General features: G+C 41.5%; 1 protein-coding gene across 7 annotated transcripts in view; it reads left to right on the top strand.

Annotated features, from left to right (window-relative positions):
- The window catches only part of DYNC1I1 (dynein cytoplasmic 1 intermediate chain 1), a 186,485-nt gene that overhangs the window by 94,843 nt on the left and 74,355 nt on the right, over positions 1-17,287 (top strand). For all 7 annotated transcript variants that reach the window (XM_042044169.1, XM_042044171.1, XM_042044168.1 and 4 more), the window contains one exon: positions 8,547-8,636. In XM_042044169.1, coding sequence (XP_041900103.1) covers positions 8,547-8,636 — 90 coding nt within the window. The remainder of the gene's footprint in view (positions 1-8,546; positions 8,637-17,287) is intronic.

Raw genomic sequence — 17,287 nt, 5'->3', positions numbered from 1 at the left:
TATTTTAAATTTCTACTGTTTGGTTTCGGAGCTGGTGGTCTGTAAATGCTACTGTAAGGCTTCTGCTGTTCAAACATTATTTCATGTTGGCATTTTTATTTGAAGGCCCAACCATGGCCAAGGAAAGGAAACTTCTGTATTTTTCTTTTTGTGTTACATCTCCCAACTGGAATATTTTCAAGCACAATAGAATTGAACATGAGCTTTGAAGAGGGAAAGAGAGGAGAAAAGGGAGTCAGCTAGAAGAGGTGATGACTCCAGTGGGGTACTTTGCAGTTTAGTTCTCTGGGGACTGAAAAATGCTTTCAACCAGTGTGATGTTGCAACAGTCCAAAAGAGGAGAGAAAAATCCACGTCTGGTCTAGACCGACCAGAAACTAAAAACAAGGGACACTTTGAATTCTTAGACTCTCACCACAACTGAAAACTGTGTTCAGGCCAAGGAACTGGAAAGTCAGTTTCTTGGGTTAGAGAAATGCTTCCCTGAAGAATCAGAAGCAGCTTTCCATTTTAATTGGTAAAGAAATTACTGTATTCTGAAGCAGTGATCCTAATATTTGAACCAGTGCAAAGGTTTGCAGTCAGGGCTATGAAGAGCTTAGTGAGATACTTCAGTAAAGCATATTTTTCTGCAACATTTTCTTGCCATTTGGCTCTGTTAGTCTATCATTTGTCACAAAATGGAAAATTAAGATCCGTCTTCATAATGTACCAAAAAGAAGTCTGACTGCAAGCACAAGTCAGGAAGAGGCATAGGGACAGGAGCTGAGTGGTGTAACCCTAGATCAAGAGATGGTTATGAGAAATCATATTCTGGGGACCTGAGAATCCCCTGACCAGGAGTAATTGAATGTGGTAGTTGTTAAGGAGAGCTTTGAGAAGAAATGTTGAGTAAAAATTATACGGTATGCTTGTTTTAAGAGGGAAGTGTAGTAAATTTCAGGACAAATTTTTAAGTGGCAATAGCACAGGCAAGGCCTGTGCTGTAGGCAAAATAAATTTTCTGAACTAAATGACTCCTCTCAGTCAGCCAGGCTAAGTGTTTGTTTTTGGGGTGAAATATGTATTTCCTTCATTGTGCTTGTATAAGGATAGCTGAAGCCTGAGAGGAGGACTCTAGGGATCTGGTTGTAATGGCTGGTAATAACACCTGCCCTTTATGGGATGAGGGGTGAAGTCTTGCAGAGATTTGCATTGCAGAATAAGGGATGAGATCAGAAAGCCCTTCTTAGATGTGTCAGAGATACGGGAGATGTACTTAGTTTTACAAGAATCAAGAAAATTAGGATTTTTCCCTTAGTCCTTCACTTTTAAAACTGATTTGTCATTACTAGTCTACTTACTGTGGAAGACATTAGGCTAAATAAATTAATCCCATGGAGAGCTGCCCTGCAGTCTTCTGGATTAAAATGGTATGTGTCAAGCATTATATTATTTTATGCATAAATTTTAGAACAATATTTTCTTTAAAATTTCTCTGTTAATATACTTGACTCTGGTACAAGTAGTGTGATTCCTACAGCCCATTTTTTGCCAATATGCAAAGATTCTCTTTAACGTAACAGCACCACAGCACTTTGATAACAAAACATGACAAAAGATAACAAAGATAACAAAATCAGGGGAGTTTGAAGGTGCTAGGCAGTCTGTTCTTGTAGCACCGTGGTTTTTTCTTGCAGAACTGCAGTCAAGTAACATACAGACAGACCATTTTCTTCAGACAATTAAAACCCTGTACATGGGAAGCGAAGGAAGAACATCATATACTTCTGTTCAAGTTTTATAGGTGCTGTGGCCATAAGATGGTTCCAGAAATTCATTCATCAATTCCATCCTTTCCTTTTCTAATGTTTTCTTGTCATCTGATGGCCATTGGAAAGCACAGCTTCATTTTGCTAGTTCATAAGGACGAGATGGTGTGTTGGGAGTGTTCTCTAACATGGATGTGGAGCTTCACAGGGATGACCTGGAACTTCTTTATGTTCCTCCAATGCACACTTAAGTACTTTCCTGGGTAGAGAGCAGCACTACCATACATGCATATGATTCTTGCCTGCAAATATATTTCTCCAGCTCACATGAAATTCTCATCTGAAATTTGTTGCCTGTTTCCTGGAGCATAGGGCAAGCTCTGTTCAGCTCTGGTTTTTTTTCTTGGTATTGAGGTTTGAGTAGTGTTCCTTGCTTTGGCTAAATACATTTTAGAAGGCAGCTGCCTATTGCCGAGAAGAGCCCTAATGCAACAATATTTCCATCTGGGATGACTAACGTGCCCAGTGTACATCCAGTGTCACATCCCACTCTGCAAACAAGACCCACTGATGAATTAATTCTCTTCTTGCTTCAAAGAGCAGTCAAAAGATGAAAGTCAAAAAGTCAAAAGTGAAAAACTGGACATATTTCAAAAAACGACATTTTATGAAAAATAGGTCATTCAGCCAGATTGCAAATCACAGATTTTCAAAACTGTGGAATGTCAGGCAGTCCTATTAGAAAAAAAATATGTCTTCCCTTGTTTGTTGCATATTTTGCTAGTGATGGAAAGAATGTATTCATAAAGGAAAGACAGTGTTTTAACTCCTACTTAGGATAATGCCAACAGTATTCAATTTGTTTGGTCCGGACTTCTGCCGATATAAATACGATGCATTTGTCCTTGTTCAGTTTGTAGTTCTTACATAACAGAAGCAGCAAAGTTATTTTGAACAGTTGTAAATATAAAACTGATACAGCAGTTTCTGGTATTTCATAGCTGCAAATATGGAATCTGCTTTTTGTGAAGACACTTGATTTTATTGAATGTGTCATATGCATGGCTGATCCTTCTCATGCACTGAAGGAATGTCAATGTTGATCTAAAACCCCATATAATAACCCACTGGCTTCTCATATATCACTGACTCAGTCAATAAAGTACATAATTGTGATGCTAATTAAATTGCGATTTTAAAGCTGTGTCTTTAACAAAGGAATTGTTTGTACCTACCCAGAATTAAAACCAGAGCTATCAGTCTAATTCAGTATAGCTGTCAATACTAAAAACAATACACAGAGGCTGCAACTTCTTAGCTTCAGAGGTGTGGGTCTGAGGAGGTGTAAATCCTCCATCCAAGAAGAATGCACAACATGCTGCCTACTGTTTAATTGGTGCTACATGTATTAGCAGAGCAGAGACCTATAACTACATAAATCCCCCCAAAAATCAGCTATTTAGTAATCTATTTGAGTGGTACCAGTGCTAACTGCCTAAATCTGGCAATCAAAAAATGGCAAAACAGTATTCATCTGAAGAATTAAAACCCTAAGCCAACGTCATGTGCAGTCCTCTCAGATGCAATTATTTATTCTAGTATTCTAGTTTGTCTTGAATGTGCCTGGTATGTTTTTATATGCTGTAAAAGTAAATACAGCATATAAAAGCCCTGGAAAGTCCAAGTAGGTATTAAATAGTCCAGCACTGCATAAATGCAGGGTCTGATTTTCTGAGATCATCTGTACTCTCTGTGAATACCTGATCCAATTCAGCACATCTGGGCATTTCTTCTACAGGTGCCAGGGAGTTGGCTACATATTCGCAGTTGGATACTTACTGCAAGTGGTTGTGGTGGCCTAGGCAAAGACCAGGCATAGAGCAGGCTCATTGGAGCTAGTAGCTGGATAACATTTGAAAATTAGTATTTACACCCAGACAAAAAAACTCCAGGTTTGTAGGGAGAGGTCATGCTCTTATTAGGGCAACTTCTATAGTTGGGAAAAGCAGACAGGCTTTTAGACAGACAAGACTACTTCTGGTCTGGAACAGGAGTATTCAAGCTAATACCAAGATGAAAACAATTGCTCTGCTTCTACTTTGTCAAGCACTGTTCAGAGTGTTTGGCCACCTCCTAGAGCCTGGAGAGTCATCAAACTCTTGAGTTTAGAAGAAAAGGTTTTTGGTCCAGTTATCTCAGTCTGTATTAATCCCACATATGGCTCCACCAGCTTCAGTAGAGAAACATCATTATCCAAGCATTTAATAATCATTTCCATTGAGGATTTGTTTATTTACAGTAAAAAGCAGGGTGGCCTTAGTGGGCAGGACTCGAGGCTGAAACTCTGAAGCCCACTCTATCTTCCCTAAGCTGCTGGTCTGCTCAGTGTTCTGCAGTGAGTGGGCTTGTCTGTCAGCTTCTGTGTGGTAACTGGGCATAACAAAACTGCAAACTCCTTGCAAAGTCCTTTTATATCTACAAAGGAGAAGTGTTGCACACAGCTATACACTTCTTCATTACTAGCTCTTTTTCATGTGGTTCGTTTAATAGACATTTGAGTTCTGATAGTGTTACACCCTGTCCTATTCTGAACAGGGTGTAACACTACTACTGGTGCTGCTAGCATCTCTGTGTTTGCCAAATGTGACTAGAAGACTCCTACTACCGTAATGTAAGCAGTTAAAAAGTTATTTCTCTAAACTTCCTAATATCAGATATGCTCTTATAAGGGAAAGGTTATGTATGTTCAGGAACTACACAAGTTTCTTCATCTCCCTGGACAATTACTGCAACTGGAGTGGGCACATGTGGAAATGAATAACTGTGTAGATGTTCACAGATTCTCTAGTAAATGTACAATAAATTCTATCTTCGTCACATTTAAATAAAACTCAGGAAAATGAAGGCTGAAGCATTTCCCGTTATTCTTAATGTATGTGTATGTGCAGTCAAATGTGCAAATGCATAACCATACTTAGGCACAAAAGCAAATGTATGTACTGTGAACATGTGTAAGGATGTGTACATTGGCATTAAATAGTGTGTAGTATATATATATAAAAGTTATGGCAAATAAGCATTTAGGTTGCAGAGCCAAGCAACACTGGGTAGTCCAGAATGCAGGTTTCTTGGTCATTCTTAATTAGCCCTCTTGAATATGTAGGATGATACAATTTTAATTGCATGATAACATACAGGGCTTTTTTCTTAAACAGATTCTTGCTTCAGCCAGTCAATAGGGGGCAGTTTTTTAACCTTTCTGTTTTTTATCTTATTCCATTCAGTGCTCTGGCCTCAGATCTCATGTTAGTGCACATGATCAAAGTATTACACTGAACACAATAAAAACATGAATCCATTTCCAAGGTTTAGTTTTGCTGTTGCTTCCCCAACAGCATTTAGTAAGCCACAAATCCTGATGACCATATCTCTGCAAAACATCTGTGCAGGGTAAAAATTCTCATTTTTTTACAAGATTATTGCCATCTTGCAAAAGCACTTAAGCACAGGGGGAGAAAGGACAAAAATGTCAGAATGATAACTTTCAGTGAAAGCTGAAAGAGGGAGCTGTGGGAGCCTTTGCATGTGTAGAATTTCCCTAAGACTTTCTCCACTCAAAGCACAGGGCCAGTTGGCTTCAGCTCTCAGCACTTCTGCATTTCAGGCCCCAGGTGTCTCTTGCTGAGCACCCAGAAGATGAAGCCAACCACTCAAGAGGGAGGAAATTCCAGAATTATGTCATCATGCCTACACGTGGGGAGGGGAAAGGAGCTAATCGTGCCCAGGCAATCCAAATTCTGGCATTTGCTAACATTTTAGCATTTGGCTCACAACCCTATCATTCTTTTAGCTGAGTTTCTCTGTGTTTGTGTATACATTTCTCTCTAAATAAATAAGGACACCTAAATTGTCTAATCTGCTAAAAACTCTTGCACTGCCTTCTCAGTAAAATGAATTTATTTATGTTTGTGCCCTTGGAAAAAGGCACAGCATGTGTTTTAATAACCTTTACTTACTTCCATTCATTCCTACTCTGCATTAGAAGCAGGAAAGGGCTATAGGCAAGCAAATAATTTGATGCCCAAAATGAGGGAGATCAAGGACTTCTAGAGAACAGGGATAAATTTGCTTCCCTTCAATCTGAAAACCTGCTACTAAATCTCAGGTTCTAAATTTGCTACATCATCCCTATCCATTACCAAATTGGAAGTGAAGCATTAAAAAAGCATTGCAAGAAGCCTTAAAAATCAGTTGAATATTGGTTTAGTTTTTGTTTGCTGCCTGGAAATTTTCTCAAACCCTTCACCTTCTGAGACTTTCCTGCACAAGCTGGCAGGTTGGAAACAGGTTAAAAATGGAAGCTGAAATCCATATGTAAACAGCTGGTTCCAAGAGCTGGTGCTTTAGGGAATGAAAACTTTTAATGCAAGACTCACAAAACTTTTGTGGGAGCTGGTTTTATTAGTATCTGCCATAAGTGTGTCTGTGTGTACATATCTGTACACTGTGTGATCCTATCTGTGTGTGCATGGTACTTGAGGTTAGCAGAGTGTTCACTCCCTGCTGTGCCAGGCACTCACGCTTCTCACCCATTCTTTGAAACTGGGAGTGCCTCTCTCTTCCATACATCCCCATCTCCACTAGCACCAATGGCAGAAGGACCTTTTTTTACCCCTCCTGTGTGTGTTCAGCAGGAGAGCTCTTCTTGCTGACTCTCTGCTGACTGTGTTGGATGTTATCTGTCTTTCAGCCAGTGGACAGAGCAATGTGTTTACCCTGCCAAACTGAACTGCCCTGGCTTGCTCTCTAAAAGTTCTTCTTTAGTCCTTCTGTGTAGGGTACCTAGAGAAATGTAGGCACCAAAGGGAGGCATCGTGAGTACCCTACCGTTTTTCCACTTCAAGTTCCATGGTCTGAAAAATCCCTGATAAAGGAGTGGCATTTGTTAGTAGTGCTTTTAATTCTGGAAATGCTTCCTCATCCATGCTGGATTCCTCCTCTCTTTCAAGCTTATGAAGCACATGGTTATCCCTCCTCCCTGGTGGCTGGGGAGATGAGCTTTCTCTTTCTCCCCACTGCAGTCACTAGCAGTAAGGGGAGTGATGGCAGATTTTATGCCAAGATTTCCTAATTTTTCCAAAAGGGAAAAGCATATCTGTCCATGCTGCGACACTGCCTTATAGTATGTGGCTAGGCCATGATCTCCGCCCAAGATACCACAGAATCACAAGAGTCACAGAATATTCTGAGTTGGAAGGGACCCACAAAGATCATCAAGTCCAACTCCTAAGTGAATGGCCTATATGGCAGCTAGCAGCATGTCCCCTCTGGGCTTCTGGGAGAAGTGCTAGGGTAGGCCATGTGGTGGGAATAGTATGGTGTCTATTACGTTATTGAAAACAAAATACAGCTGCATGTTCCTGTTGGTGGAATGCAACCTGTCAGCACCACCATCTCACAAGAAGCCAGGACTGATTGCAGCCAGCCTTCACAGGAGAGGGTGCCAGTTACCAGCCAGCTGGAGAGTAGTGATATGTTTCCCCCATTAAGATGGCAGGTTAGAGCAGGAAGTGTGCCTGGAGAAGCACCATGACACGAGGAACTGTATGGTGACAGCAGGTTGCTCAGAAAGCCCCAGAGGAACTGCAGTGTTTTTCCTGATGGCTGAAAGCCCCAGGGCCAGGACAACATGCACTCTCTCATGCCATGGACCAATACAGGGCACCAGTGATGCTTGATATGCCTTGCTATGCCAAGGTGGTTTGTCAAGCTCCAAAATAAGTGCAGCATAATTCCTCCATAGCCCATGGATTTACTCATCCTAATTGTTAAATACTTTTAGGCTATTTTCAGTCCTTGTAGTTCACGGAATCTGGAAAGTTGTGTGTCTTGATCCTCTCAAGAATGTGAGTGGGTTGGGTGCCAGCCCTGGGCACAGGGAATATGGATCACATTGCTGTAGCTGGTAACAAGTAATGAGGGCTGGGTAGACTTTGAGCCATTTTGGTTCATCACTGTCTTTCCAGCTCTGCTTGTATTATGTTTTGGTCTGGGCAATTAGAACCCTTGTAACTTCAGAGAAACATCAAGGAGTGAATGGTTTGCCCTTAAAATGAGAACATGTGGGTGTGGGGAGGGAGGGGGAGGGAGGGATGCATTTGCATAGGTCAGGAAAGGTCATTAAAACATCTGGCGGTAGTAACTGACATGTGTCAAATTTTAGTGTTCATTAAATTCGTATTAATGCGAGAATGGTTCCTAAGCTCCAAATGCCACTTTTGGTTGCTGTGTTCCCCCAGTTGATGGTGATGACTTTTCAGAACTGTGCCATGCTTGTTTCCTTGCTAGTGGCATCTGACCTGAGGTCAGATTTCTGTTTAACCTATTCCTGTAGGTCAAAAGACAAATTAATCTGGTGAGAATTGAATTGGAAATGAGTTGTCTGGATAGCAGGTGTCCCAGCTGTGGAATAGCTGCCAGGCTGAAAGATGTTTGTATCTGTCCTCATGCCATCTGAGAAGTCATATCCGAGGTCAGGGAGATATTCAGTTGACATCTGAGATGGGAAATTATGGGGAACAGAAGTGGCAGGTGCCCTGTGCGAGCAGATTATCTTGCAGTCAGGGGGGAAATGTCTGAGAGTGCCATTCTGAGCATAAATGCAGATGTTCCATGTATTGGGCACTTTGCTTTACCTGGGTTTACTACCAGTTTATAATTCTAAAGAAGTCATAGAATTTCCAGGCCCCTTAAAGAGGAGAATCTCACAAATCTTTTTCTTCATTTTTTTTTCAGAGGATGAAGACGATGAAGAGATGGTGGAGCCAAAAGCACAGGATGACTTAGAGACAGAAAATCAGGACCAGAAGCAGGAAGTGAAAGAAGGTACTTTAAAAAGTGAAAAGCACGATATTAGATGTTTAAAGGACTGGATCTTGCCAGTAGTTACTCTCATAAGTAGTTTCCATTATTGAGAGCACTGAAATTGAAACAATCACCAGTTTCATTGATTCAAAACCATATGAGTAGCATAAAAGCAGAAAATTGTATCCCAGTGACCCAGCTGGTAGGCCTGAGAAGATTGCAAAATACATGAGACTTGAACTGTTTAGAAGAAGCTACATGTCTTTATAACTTGAAAACAAAGTAGAGATTCTTGGATCCCAGTACTGGTACTAATTTGTCCTCTGGCTCAAATACCCTGCTTACGTGAAAGGTTTAAAATGGGAATGCCAGGCATTCCAGCAGCTCTATAAAGTTTGTTGGTCTTCAGAGGTACTTGGAGCCCATAACTGTCTGCCTGCTTGAGAGGAACAAACTTAAACCCTAGTGGTAGTCAGGAATCTTCCCGAAGAAAATAATTTCACTTGAAAAATGTTAAATGTCAAAATCAAAATGTTTTGTGGGAACAGCCTCAAGGAACTTAAAAAAACCCCTGAAGCCAGACAGGTCCAGCCCTTCTGTCCATTACTCTGTATTGAGATATTCTGCATGGTTACAAAAATTCAGGTTACTACTTGCTTCTGGTGCAGACAAGAGACACTTGCTCAAGTCACTGGATGTCGTAGATATGCTTGGTGTCTCTTTCCCTTTTCTTGGACCTGTCCTAGCTTTCAAATTAGAAGGAGGATGTGAAATTTGGTCTTCCTCATCTAGAAATTTACAAGACTATTGGCTATTCTAATGTATCAATGCCTTCAACAGTCAATGCTCACCCCTGTGTTGAGTAGAGAAAAAGAACTGGAATAGCAGCAGCTCCAGGGTGGAAGGAAATGGGTGTCTTCTCCAGCATTTCTTACTTTGTATAGCCAGGACTGCTCAAATTCTGTTTAGCCTCTTCAAAGGTAGTTTACTTCTTCAGGTAGGGCCTAAGTAATTTCTTGCTATGGTGGTCATTACCAGAGTAATTTTGTGAGCTTGGTTTTTCCCAAGATAATCTCACTAGGGGAAAAGTATGGAATCGTTTTACATAGAAGCCCATGAAATCTTTAACTGGGAATACAGCAGCAGATGCTTATTTCTCATCCAGGGGAGACTGGTATCTTTTCATCAGTATCAAAAAAAAAAAAAAATCTGGTACACAGTGCCCACATTTGCTGTCCTCACCCACTGAAGTGAGTTGCAGTACCAACCATACCGTTTTGATTACAAATTGATCTTCCTTCCCTCTTAAGAGCATCATAGAAATCACCCGTGCCATAAGTCCTGCAGTGTGCAGTGCTCATTTGGGTCCTTGTAGAAATATAGAGAGAGAAAGTCACCCCCCACTGCTTCTCATCATTCTGCTTCTCCCATTGGCCCCAGCCACTGATGGCATGGGCAGAGGGGAGCAGTGGAGACAGCAGGAACAGGAGTCAGGCAGGTCTGCAAAGGCAGAACTGAGGACATGAGCAAGAAATGTGGCAACAGAAAAACTTCATTTTTCATGAAAATTACCCTTCTTTCCAAAACTGTGAGGTCAACTTGCATATGGGCTTTTGCAGTCACTGGCCTAACACAGTATCTCTTTTACTAATGGCAACAGAAAGCCATAAAAACCTCTGCCACTGCACTCCATGCATAAGCATTGCCCTGAGCTGCTGAATGTCCCTGTAGTATTCAACTTACAGCTTATCCCACACCCATTTATTCCCACAGAAAAGTGATGCTAATGCTTATACATGGGGAGAAAGCACAAACTCCTGCAAGAGGAGAAGAAGAAAAAAATCAAAATACAAACCTGGACTGATTTATTTCACTTTTTAATGGGATTTCAAGTTAGCCTTTTATGTACGTTACTCACCAACCACCACTGCCAACACCTTTTGTTTCTTTGCCGTGTTTTAGTTAGATGGCAGTGCTCCCCTTCCCTGCCTAGCAGACCCTCAGGAGCAGTAGATCATCTGGGCTGGTCTCAGGCACACAAGCTGCAGGCTGTAAAATCAAGGCACAGCTTGCTTTAGCAGAACCGGCTTTGTGAGGTGCTAACATTTGATTGGGCTCGAGGAAGAAGAAAACTTGGTCATTGCCTGATAGAAAGTGAACTTGACCTGCAGTATGTGTTGTGGTGGATAAAATAGTGGCATGCTGGTGACAGGCATTAAATGCTGTGAATCAAATGAAGCCATCATTCCCAAACTGACATGGAATGGAGTCCCATTTTTTAGTGTTTGGTTTCATTCTCTCCCTGTTGGCTTTAGCCGTTTTGCCTACAAAATCCCGTTTTCCTCTCTGTTGTAATCACCCTTCTCATGTTCTGAGCAACATTCAGAGTTTGAAGCCATCGTTTGTGTTTCATGGAAGTGATTAAAACCACGTTACAAGTCAAACAGGAGTTTAGAAGAACATTTCCTGTCGGTGCTGCACTCTGTGTGCCTACTCAGAATTAATAGCTTTTCTGCAAATTAGCACATAATGGGTTAAAAGCATGTTTATGTTGGCATTAAGTACTCTGGCTTCTTTTTCTCTGCAAGGCAAGACAATATTTTGCAAACTTTTTAAAGAATCTCTAATAGACATTATAGTGGCGCCATTCACACTGCTATATAGTAGTTAAGGCTGTGTCAGCACTTCCATTATGAATCCTGTTTTTCAGGGATTTATAACCCAGCCGTAAAAATTTGCTCTGGGCTGAAATTTGGTTTCAGCTCAGGGAGCACATTTTTTAACAGATTAAAAAAAATCAGCGTGGCCTTTTTTGAGTTATAGGAGTGTTAAGAAAAAATCCATGGGAGAGAGAAGTGCAGGGAGAGAAAGGCAGACCACTTTTTCATGAATATAACTCAAAAATAGTTCGGGATAAAAACTACAGGTTGGATCCAGTCTGTTCAGTCTCCCTCTTTCCAAGCCAACAGGACAAGAGTGCTCTATTTTTATAATGGTATTTTAAGAGGAAACGTGATTTTTTTTTTTTTCAACATGGTTTATAGGTAGTTCAATTTAATTCTACAGACATTTATTGCATGCTTAATTTCCTCATCTTCCCCCCGCACACCCCAGAGTTGCTCTATGGGGTTTGGTGGGATTATTCAGCAGTCATGGGTGTTGGCAGGGTCTGACCCTGGTTCTGAACATGTCTCAGCATCACTGTAAGACACACAGTGCACCTGCTCTGAGGCAGCCTGTCTGGCACAGCACCTCTTGCAGACCTTCACTGCCATGGAGGTTCAAAGGGCAGAGCAACAGCTTAAGCCCCCCAAAGTGGAGTGGGAGATGAAGAACTGACTTGTTGACCCCTTGAAGTGTATGAAGCCTTGGGACCACCTTGTGCCTCTTCTGTGAGGCTGCCTCTTGCCACCCATGTCTCAGGTGCATGTTCTCCCCATTATTTTTGAAAGAACCGAGTGTGGGATACCTGACGGTGAACTGGGCTGGGCTCTGCCTGTTCCCAGCCTCTCCTGACCACATAAACAAGAGACTGGTCCCAAACTGTGGCATCAAGTGGGATGGGGCTTTCCACCACCAGAGAGCTCTGGAACTCCACCTAAGCCTCCTCTTTGTGTCAGTAGAAACCACATGAACAACGGAACGGGCTAGGTCTTGAAAGTGGGCCTCAGCCTGCGTTTATCTGAAGCCATGGGCATACCCACAGAAACTTGCATGAAAGGCTGTGATGGGAACGGCTGGGATCTGCAGCTCCAAAGACCTGCTGTGCCTCACTCTTGCCCTGGCCCTGTGCATGGGGCTCAGGTGTCCACAGAGCAGGCTGGGCTGGTGGGGATGGTTTCGCTCTCAACAGCTCAGGCATCAGTATTGGAAAAGCAAGACACATTGTGGTGAGGTTTGTCGTGGCCAGAAATGCCATGGTTTCACTGCCACCAACACCACAGTGAGCTCAGGTGTGCTGACCCATCCTTACAGCCAGCTCGGGCATGCTCAGGGATGGTGTCCAGCATGGCCCCTGGAGAAGCACAGGCAGTGGGAACAGCCCTGCCTGGAACAGATTCAAATCTAAGGCTCTGCAACTTGCTACTCCAGAATCAAAAAATCCCTGAAAAAAGCTTGAAATCTTCCTTTTTATGTTTATGCCATGAAGGGACTTGCCAGCACAACAAAGACATGACATATATCAAGCCATGGTATGGCACATGGCAAGCAGGATATGGCATGTATCAAGTCTGACATGAAAGTGCAAAGCACTAGAAAAACGGGAGGATCACAAGGTATCAGCAGGCAAGGACTGAAAGCTGCTGAGAGCCACTTCGGACCTTGCAGTTCTCACCCTGTACCTTTCAGCCATCCTCCCTCGTCAGCACGTCTAAAGTTTACATGGATTTAAATAGATGCTGAAAGAAATAATACAGCTCTTAAGGGGTTTTAATAATCTCCTTCTGTCTCTCATTATATCTCTGGGTTGATAGCAATGCTGCTTCCTGCTTTACTGTTTTTATTAGTTTGCCCTTTCTTTCGTTCACTTACTCCTTTTGGTGTTTTTCTTTTGGTTTGGTTTTTTTTCCTTTAACGGACTTCATTTCTCTTGTCAGGTTTTTAGAATTTCTGCAATTCCAGGAGAATCTTTTTTATATTTATTTAAATGTGGGGTTTTGTTTTGTTTTTTTTATATATATATATTTTAAGGTTTTTTTAGCTCTCTTGGGAGAAGACTCAAATCCTGGTACTTGAATATTTGTAAATTTGATCCTGCACTGTTACCCACCTATTTATGTTGTATTTACGACAAACATGCTTCTGCTGAATAAGAACGAGTCTGCAGCAATTTTATTAAAGATTCAAGAAGATGTTTTAATATAATTTTTTGTTTCTTTCTGTTTTGTCCAAAGAAATTTATGGACAAAGGACCTGATGCGAAATATGGTATTTCTGAGGATTATGTTAAGTCACATGAAATGATAAAATGTTCCTATTTTTTGTAAATAAGTCTTGAATAAATTGGTTGTGTTCACATCATGTTCAATTATTGTTTCATATTCTAGACCTTCCTGTTCCAGCACAAGTATATAATATCTTTCATTACAGATACACCTCACAATTTCTTTCCCTGTGGTGTCCTCTGTGCATATATTGCTCTGTACAGCAATTTAATTTTAAATGTAAATTCCATTTTATTTTGTACAGTATTATACATCAGCATGAACACAGGGCTTCTTTGATACATGTTGTTGACATCATAGCCCCAGAGCCACTTGGAGAGCAGGCTGCTGGTGGGTGCAGGATCCCATCGACGTCTTGGTGTGTTCGTGGACAGATGGGATGCTTGCTGGTCCTGTTAGGCAGGACTTGGTGGCTGCACCGTGGGTCCTGCTGCCATGAGCTGTGCAGGGCCACAGATGGGTTCAGCTTCTCCAGGGGGGATCAGAGCACAGGCACAACAGTTCCTTAGGAAGCTGTGGTGTCAAAACGAGCAAACTATGGAGCTTCCTTTGCAGGAGTTCTCATTGCACTCCAGGCAATAAGCATGTAACATTTAGCAGTGGTAAACTACACACTGCACCGGGCTTTGTTCAGCACAGAAGGTTAGATGTGGTTGGTTTGGGTTTTATGCCAGTGAGAGCAGATACTTGATGACAAATGCTGTATTCTTGCAGGGAATTTCTGAAAATATTGTCATATCACATAGGTCTCTGTGACAAAACAAAACAAAAAACCTCTTTGATCAGCTACTTAAGTTTCTCAGTTTTCCTTGAAGAGAGCCTGTGTCTCTTGAAAGCTGAGATCAAAGTCACTGTAAGCTCCCAGATCGGAAGAAAAATTGCAGAAAATTACATGGATTCTTTTTATTTTATTTGAGGTAATGGACAGACAGAGAGAAGGAACAAGGAGAAAATTGAAATGGCTCTGAAAGATAAATGGTTAGAAAACCTCCGTATTTGAAAGAGCAAACCTGTCTGTTTGGGGCTTTTTGCTTATATTTCATGTATTTACAGTAGTTATAGCAATGTTTTAGACTGGAAAAAGTAATGATGTTAACATTCTTGTAAGAAGAGATTGCCTCAAATAAAACTTCAGAGGCAGCCGAATGAAAGAAGAAAATAAGGCTAAAATATGAAGCTTAATTTCGCCAGGGGGCATCTGGTGTGTCAGTCAGATGAATGAGGTAAGCTGATTTATGCCCTAAAAACTTTAGCCAAGGTGTTCCTGATGGTTTAATAGACTGCTGGCCTCCCACAGATCATTGCTAACTGCAAGGGAGATTTTGCTGAGGTAGAACTACAATCATGTGTGCCACCATTGCTTGTGAGCACTCCACAGCTCCCAAGTTGTTTATTTTTTGCCTTTCCATTTCTATTGATTTTGGGTTGTATTTGCTTTGCAGTTATAGTCAGCAAATGGCTGAGTAATAAATTTGTATTCCAAGCTGTAGAGAGGATTTGATTTAGAAAATAATTTTTACCATTTGGAGCAGCTTTAAATGAGTTTTCCAGTTGCCTTTGCAGTTATTTTCCCCCTCTTTATGCCATTTTGCTGCATTGTCATGCTTGTTGTCTTTGATTCTCAGAAAGCAGTGCTTTAGTGGTGACGATGGGATATTGCCTCATTACAGGCTTCCTTGCCAGATGAGTTCCCTCAGTGCCAATTACTATTCAGCAGTAGATGCTGCAATAGGTCAAGCTGTACTTTTTGCTAGTCATTCTTTTCCTTCCACATGCTTTGCTTCTGTGTAAAGCATTTAGGGGCAAATCGTGCTCCTGCTTGGTAATTGTCGCTCTGCTACTCAGGGGGACCATGTGGGGGGATGCAGATATTCTCTGGATGTGTGGAGCTCCACAGGAGCCAGTAACCTGCTTGGTAGGAAACATAGGGCCAAGGCCACAGGAGATCATCAAAGGCTAGCGTTTCTAACTTCTTAGCTGCTCGGTCTCCTGAGGGCCAAATTGCTCCTCCTACCCTCTCTGTTTAGCTCAGGTGTAGTGCAGAGATTTTGTCTTTCAGAGCTAACACTTTGACCGCTTGAGGCAAACTTGAGGCAAAGTGTGGTGATAGCAGCCTCTCCCAACCGCAGCAACTCTGAGAGCAGGGGGAGCTGAGTACTGCAGGAGTGATGACCATGACACTCCTCCTGCCTGCTGCTGTGCCTTCCCATCCGTTCCTGCCCTGGGGCCTGGTCGTGTCATTGTACTCGGGCACTGGAGTGCATGAATCCAATGCGAAGCGCAGGAAAATCAGATGGTTAGCAGGGGCCACATCTCCCTGATCACTGAAAGCAACTGTGTGGCACAGCAGAGAAACTAGAAAATCATTTTGAGTTGCAGCTTGAAACTGTGTCACTCACTGTTTAATTAAACATTGAGATATGTATGACAGGGCTGGGAGTTAAACTTCACTGTATAGTGGGTGTTCTCTGAACTGCTGAATTCCCTTTTTGGCTGCTGATGTTTTAACCCAGTATGGCCTAGGGAGACTGCAAGGTCATTTTCACAGGTAAACACCTCAAATCTATAGTGTAAAGCCAAATGTAGGAGACCCTTGATCACTTGTTAAACTCTTACATAGGACTCTCTGTAATTTTGCAATAAATCTGTTTATGATATGTTGCTTGTGTTTGTAATTATAAATTTGGAACAAAATTCTCTGTCAACAGAGCTTTTTATGCTCGGAATTCAGGCTAGTTGCAGGGTTGGTTTGGGGTAACTGTAAAGATGTTAGTGTCATTTCTTGAAATACAAGTAATTCTGAAGTATAACCAAAATGATGATTCAAAAGCACATGTGGGAAAATGCATAATCAATACACAATATTGCCACAATATCAATATGACCCTGATAGTGTAATTGAGAATAGAATTTTGTACTGTAGTAACAGCAGCATCTCAACTTTCATTCCCCCTGATTCTCACATTTGAGTTAAAATTTACCAACAGGTCATTAAACTGATGGAGACGTTGCATTGGTGCATTCTATAAACATAGTATTTTTCAAATGAAGGGCCAAACTGGAAATATTGGAAGTAAAGGTTTATCATCTCTGTGTACATGCAAAGAATCAACTTCATCTTGTGGGGGTCAGGCTATTCTTACTGCTGCCCAAGACACCCCCTCCCCCTCCCAGGGCAGCTTTGCCCATGGATCAGTGACATTTGTTGCTCTGAGTCTTAGGGTTCCTCTGCAAGGAATAACGCTGCCTTAAAGAAACTGGTGTTGGCTGGTTGCTTTCAGTTTTTCTGCCTCAGAGAATATCTTTGGTTATTCAGTTCATTACTTCACAAAAGCTCTGAAGCAAAGACAGAATTTATCAGTGACACCAAGTAGAAATTGGAAGAAGTGAAGGGAGAGATTATGTGAACCCTTTTAATACAAAGAACTGTAGTATAAGTTAAGAAGATTATTTTATCTTCAGCTCCTCTGACAGGTCCTCTGTTACATAAGTGTTCTGCTTTTCCAGTTAGGTATTGCCTAAACGTCAGTCATGGCCATTTCCTGAAATAGGAACATTGCGTTTATTTAATTTGGGGGGTTTAAGAATTTTCCATTTCAGAATAATAAATACATTAGATATAGGATCTCGTCTATGTAGAGGCTACATTCTGGGAATATACAGGAGTATGTTTAGACATATTAAAAACTTCTTAGTCATGATTTTAAGAGTAAAGCTTTGATTTTT

This window comes from Corvus kubaryi, unplaced genomic scaffold (assembly GCF_017639235.1).
Source record: "Corvus kubaryi isolate FWS band 111438036 unplaced genomic scaffold, C.kubaryi_AGA036_p1.0 37398, whole genome shotgun sequence".
Classification (NCBI taxonomy): Eukaryota; Metazoa; Chordata; class Aves; order Passeriformes; family Corvidae; genus Corvus; species Corvus kubaryi.
Note: the sequence above shows the minus strand (reverse complement) of the source record. Positions and strands in the feature narration are given on the sequence as shown.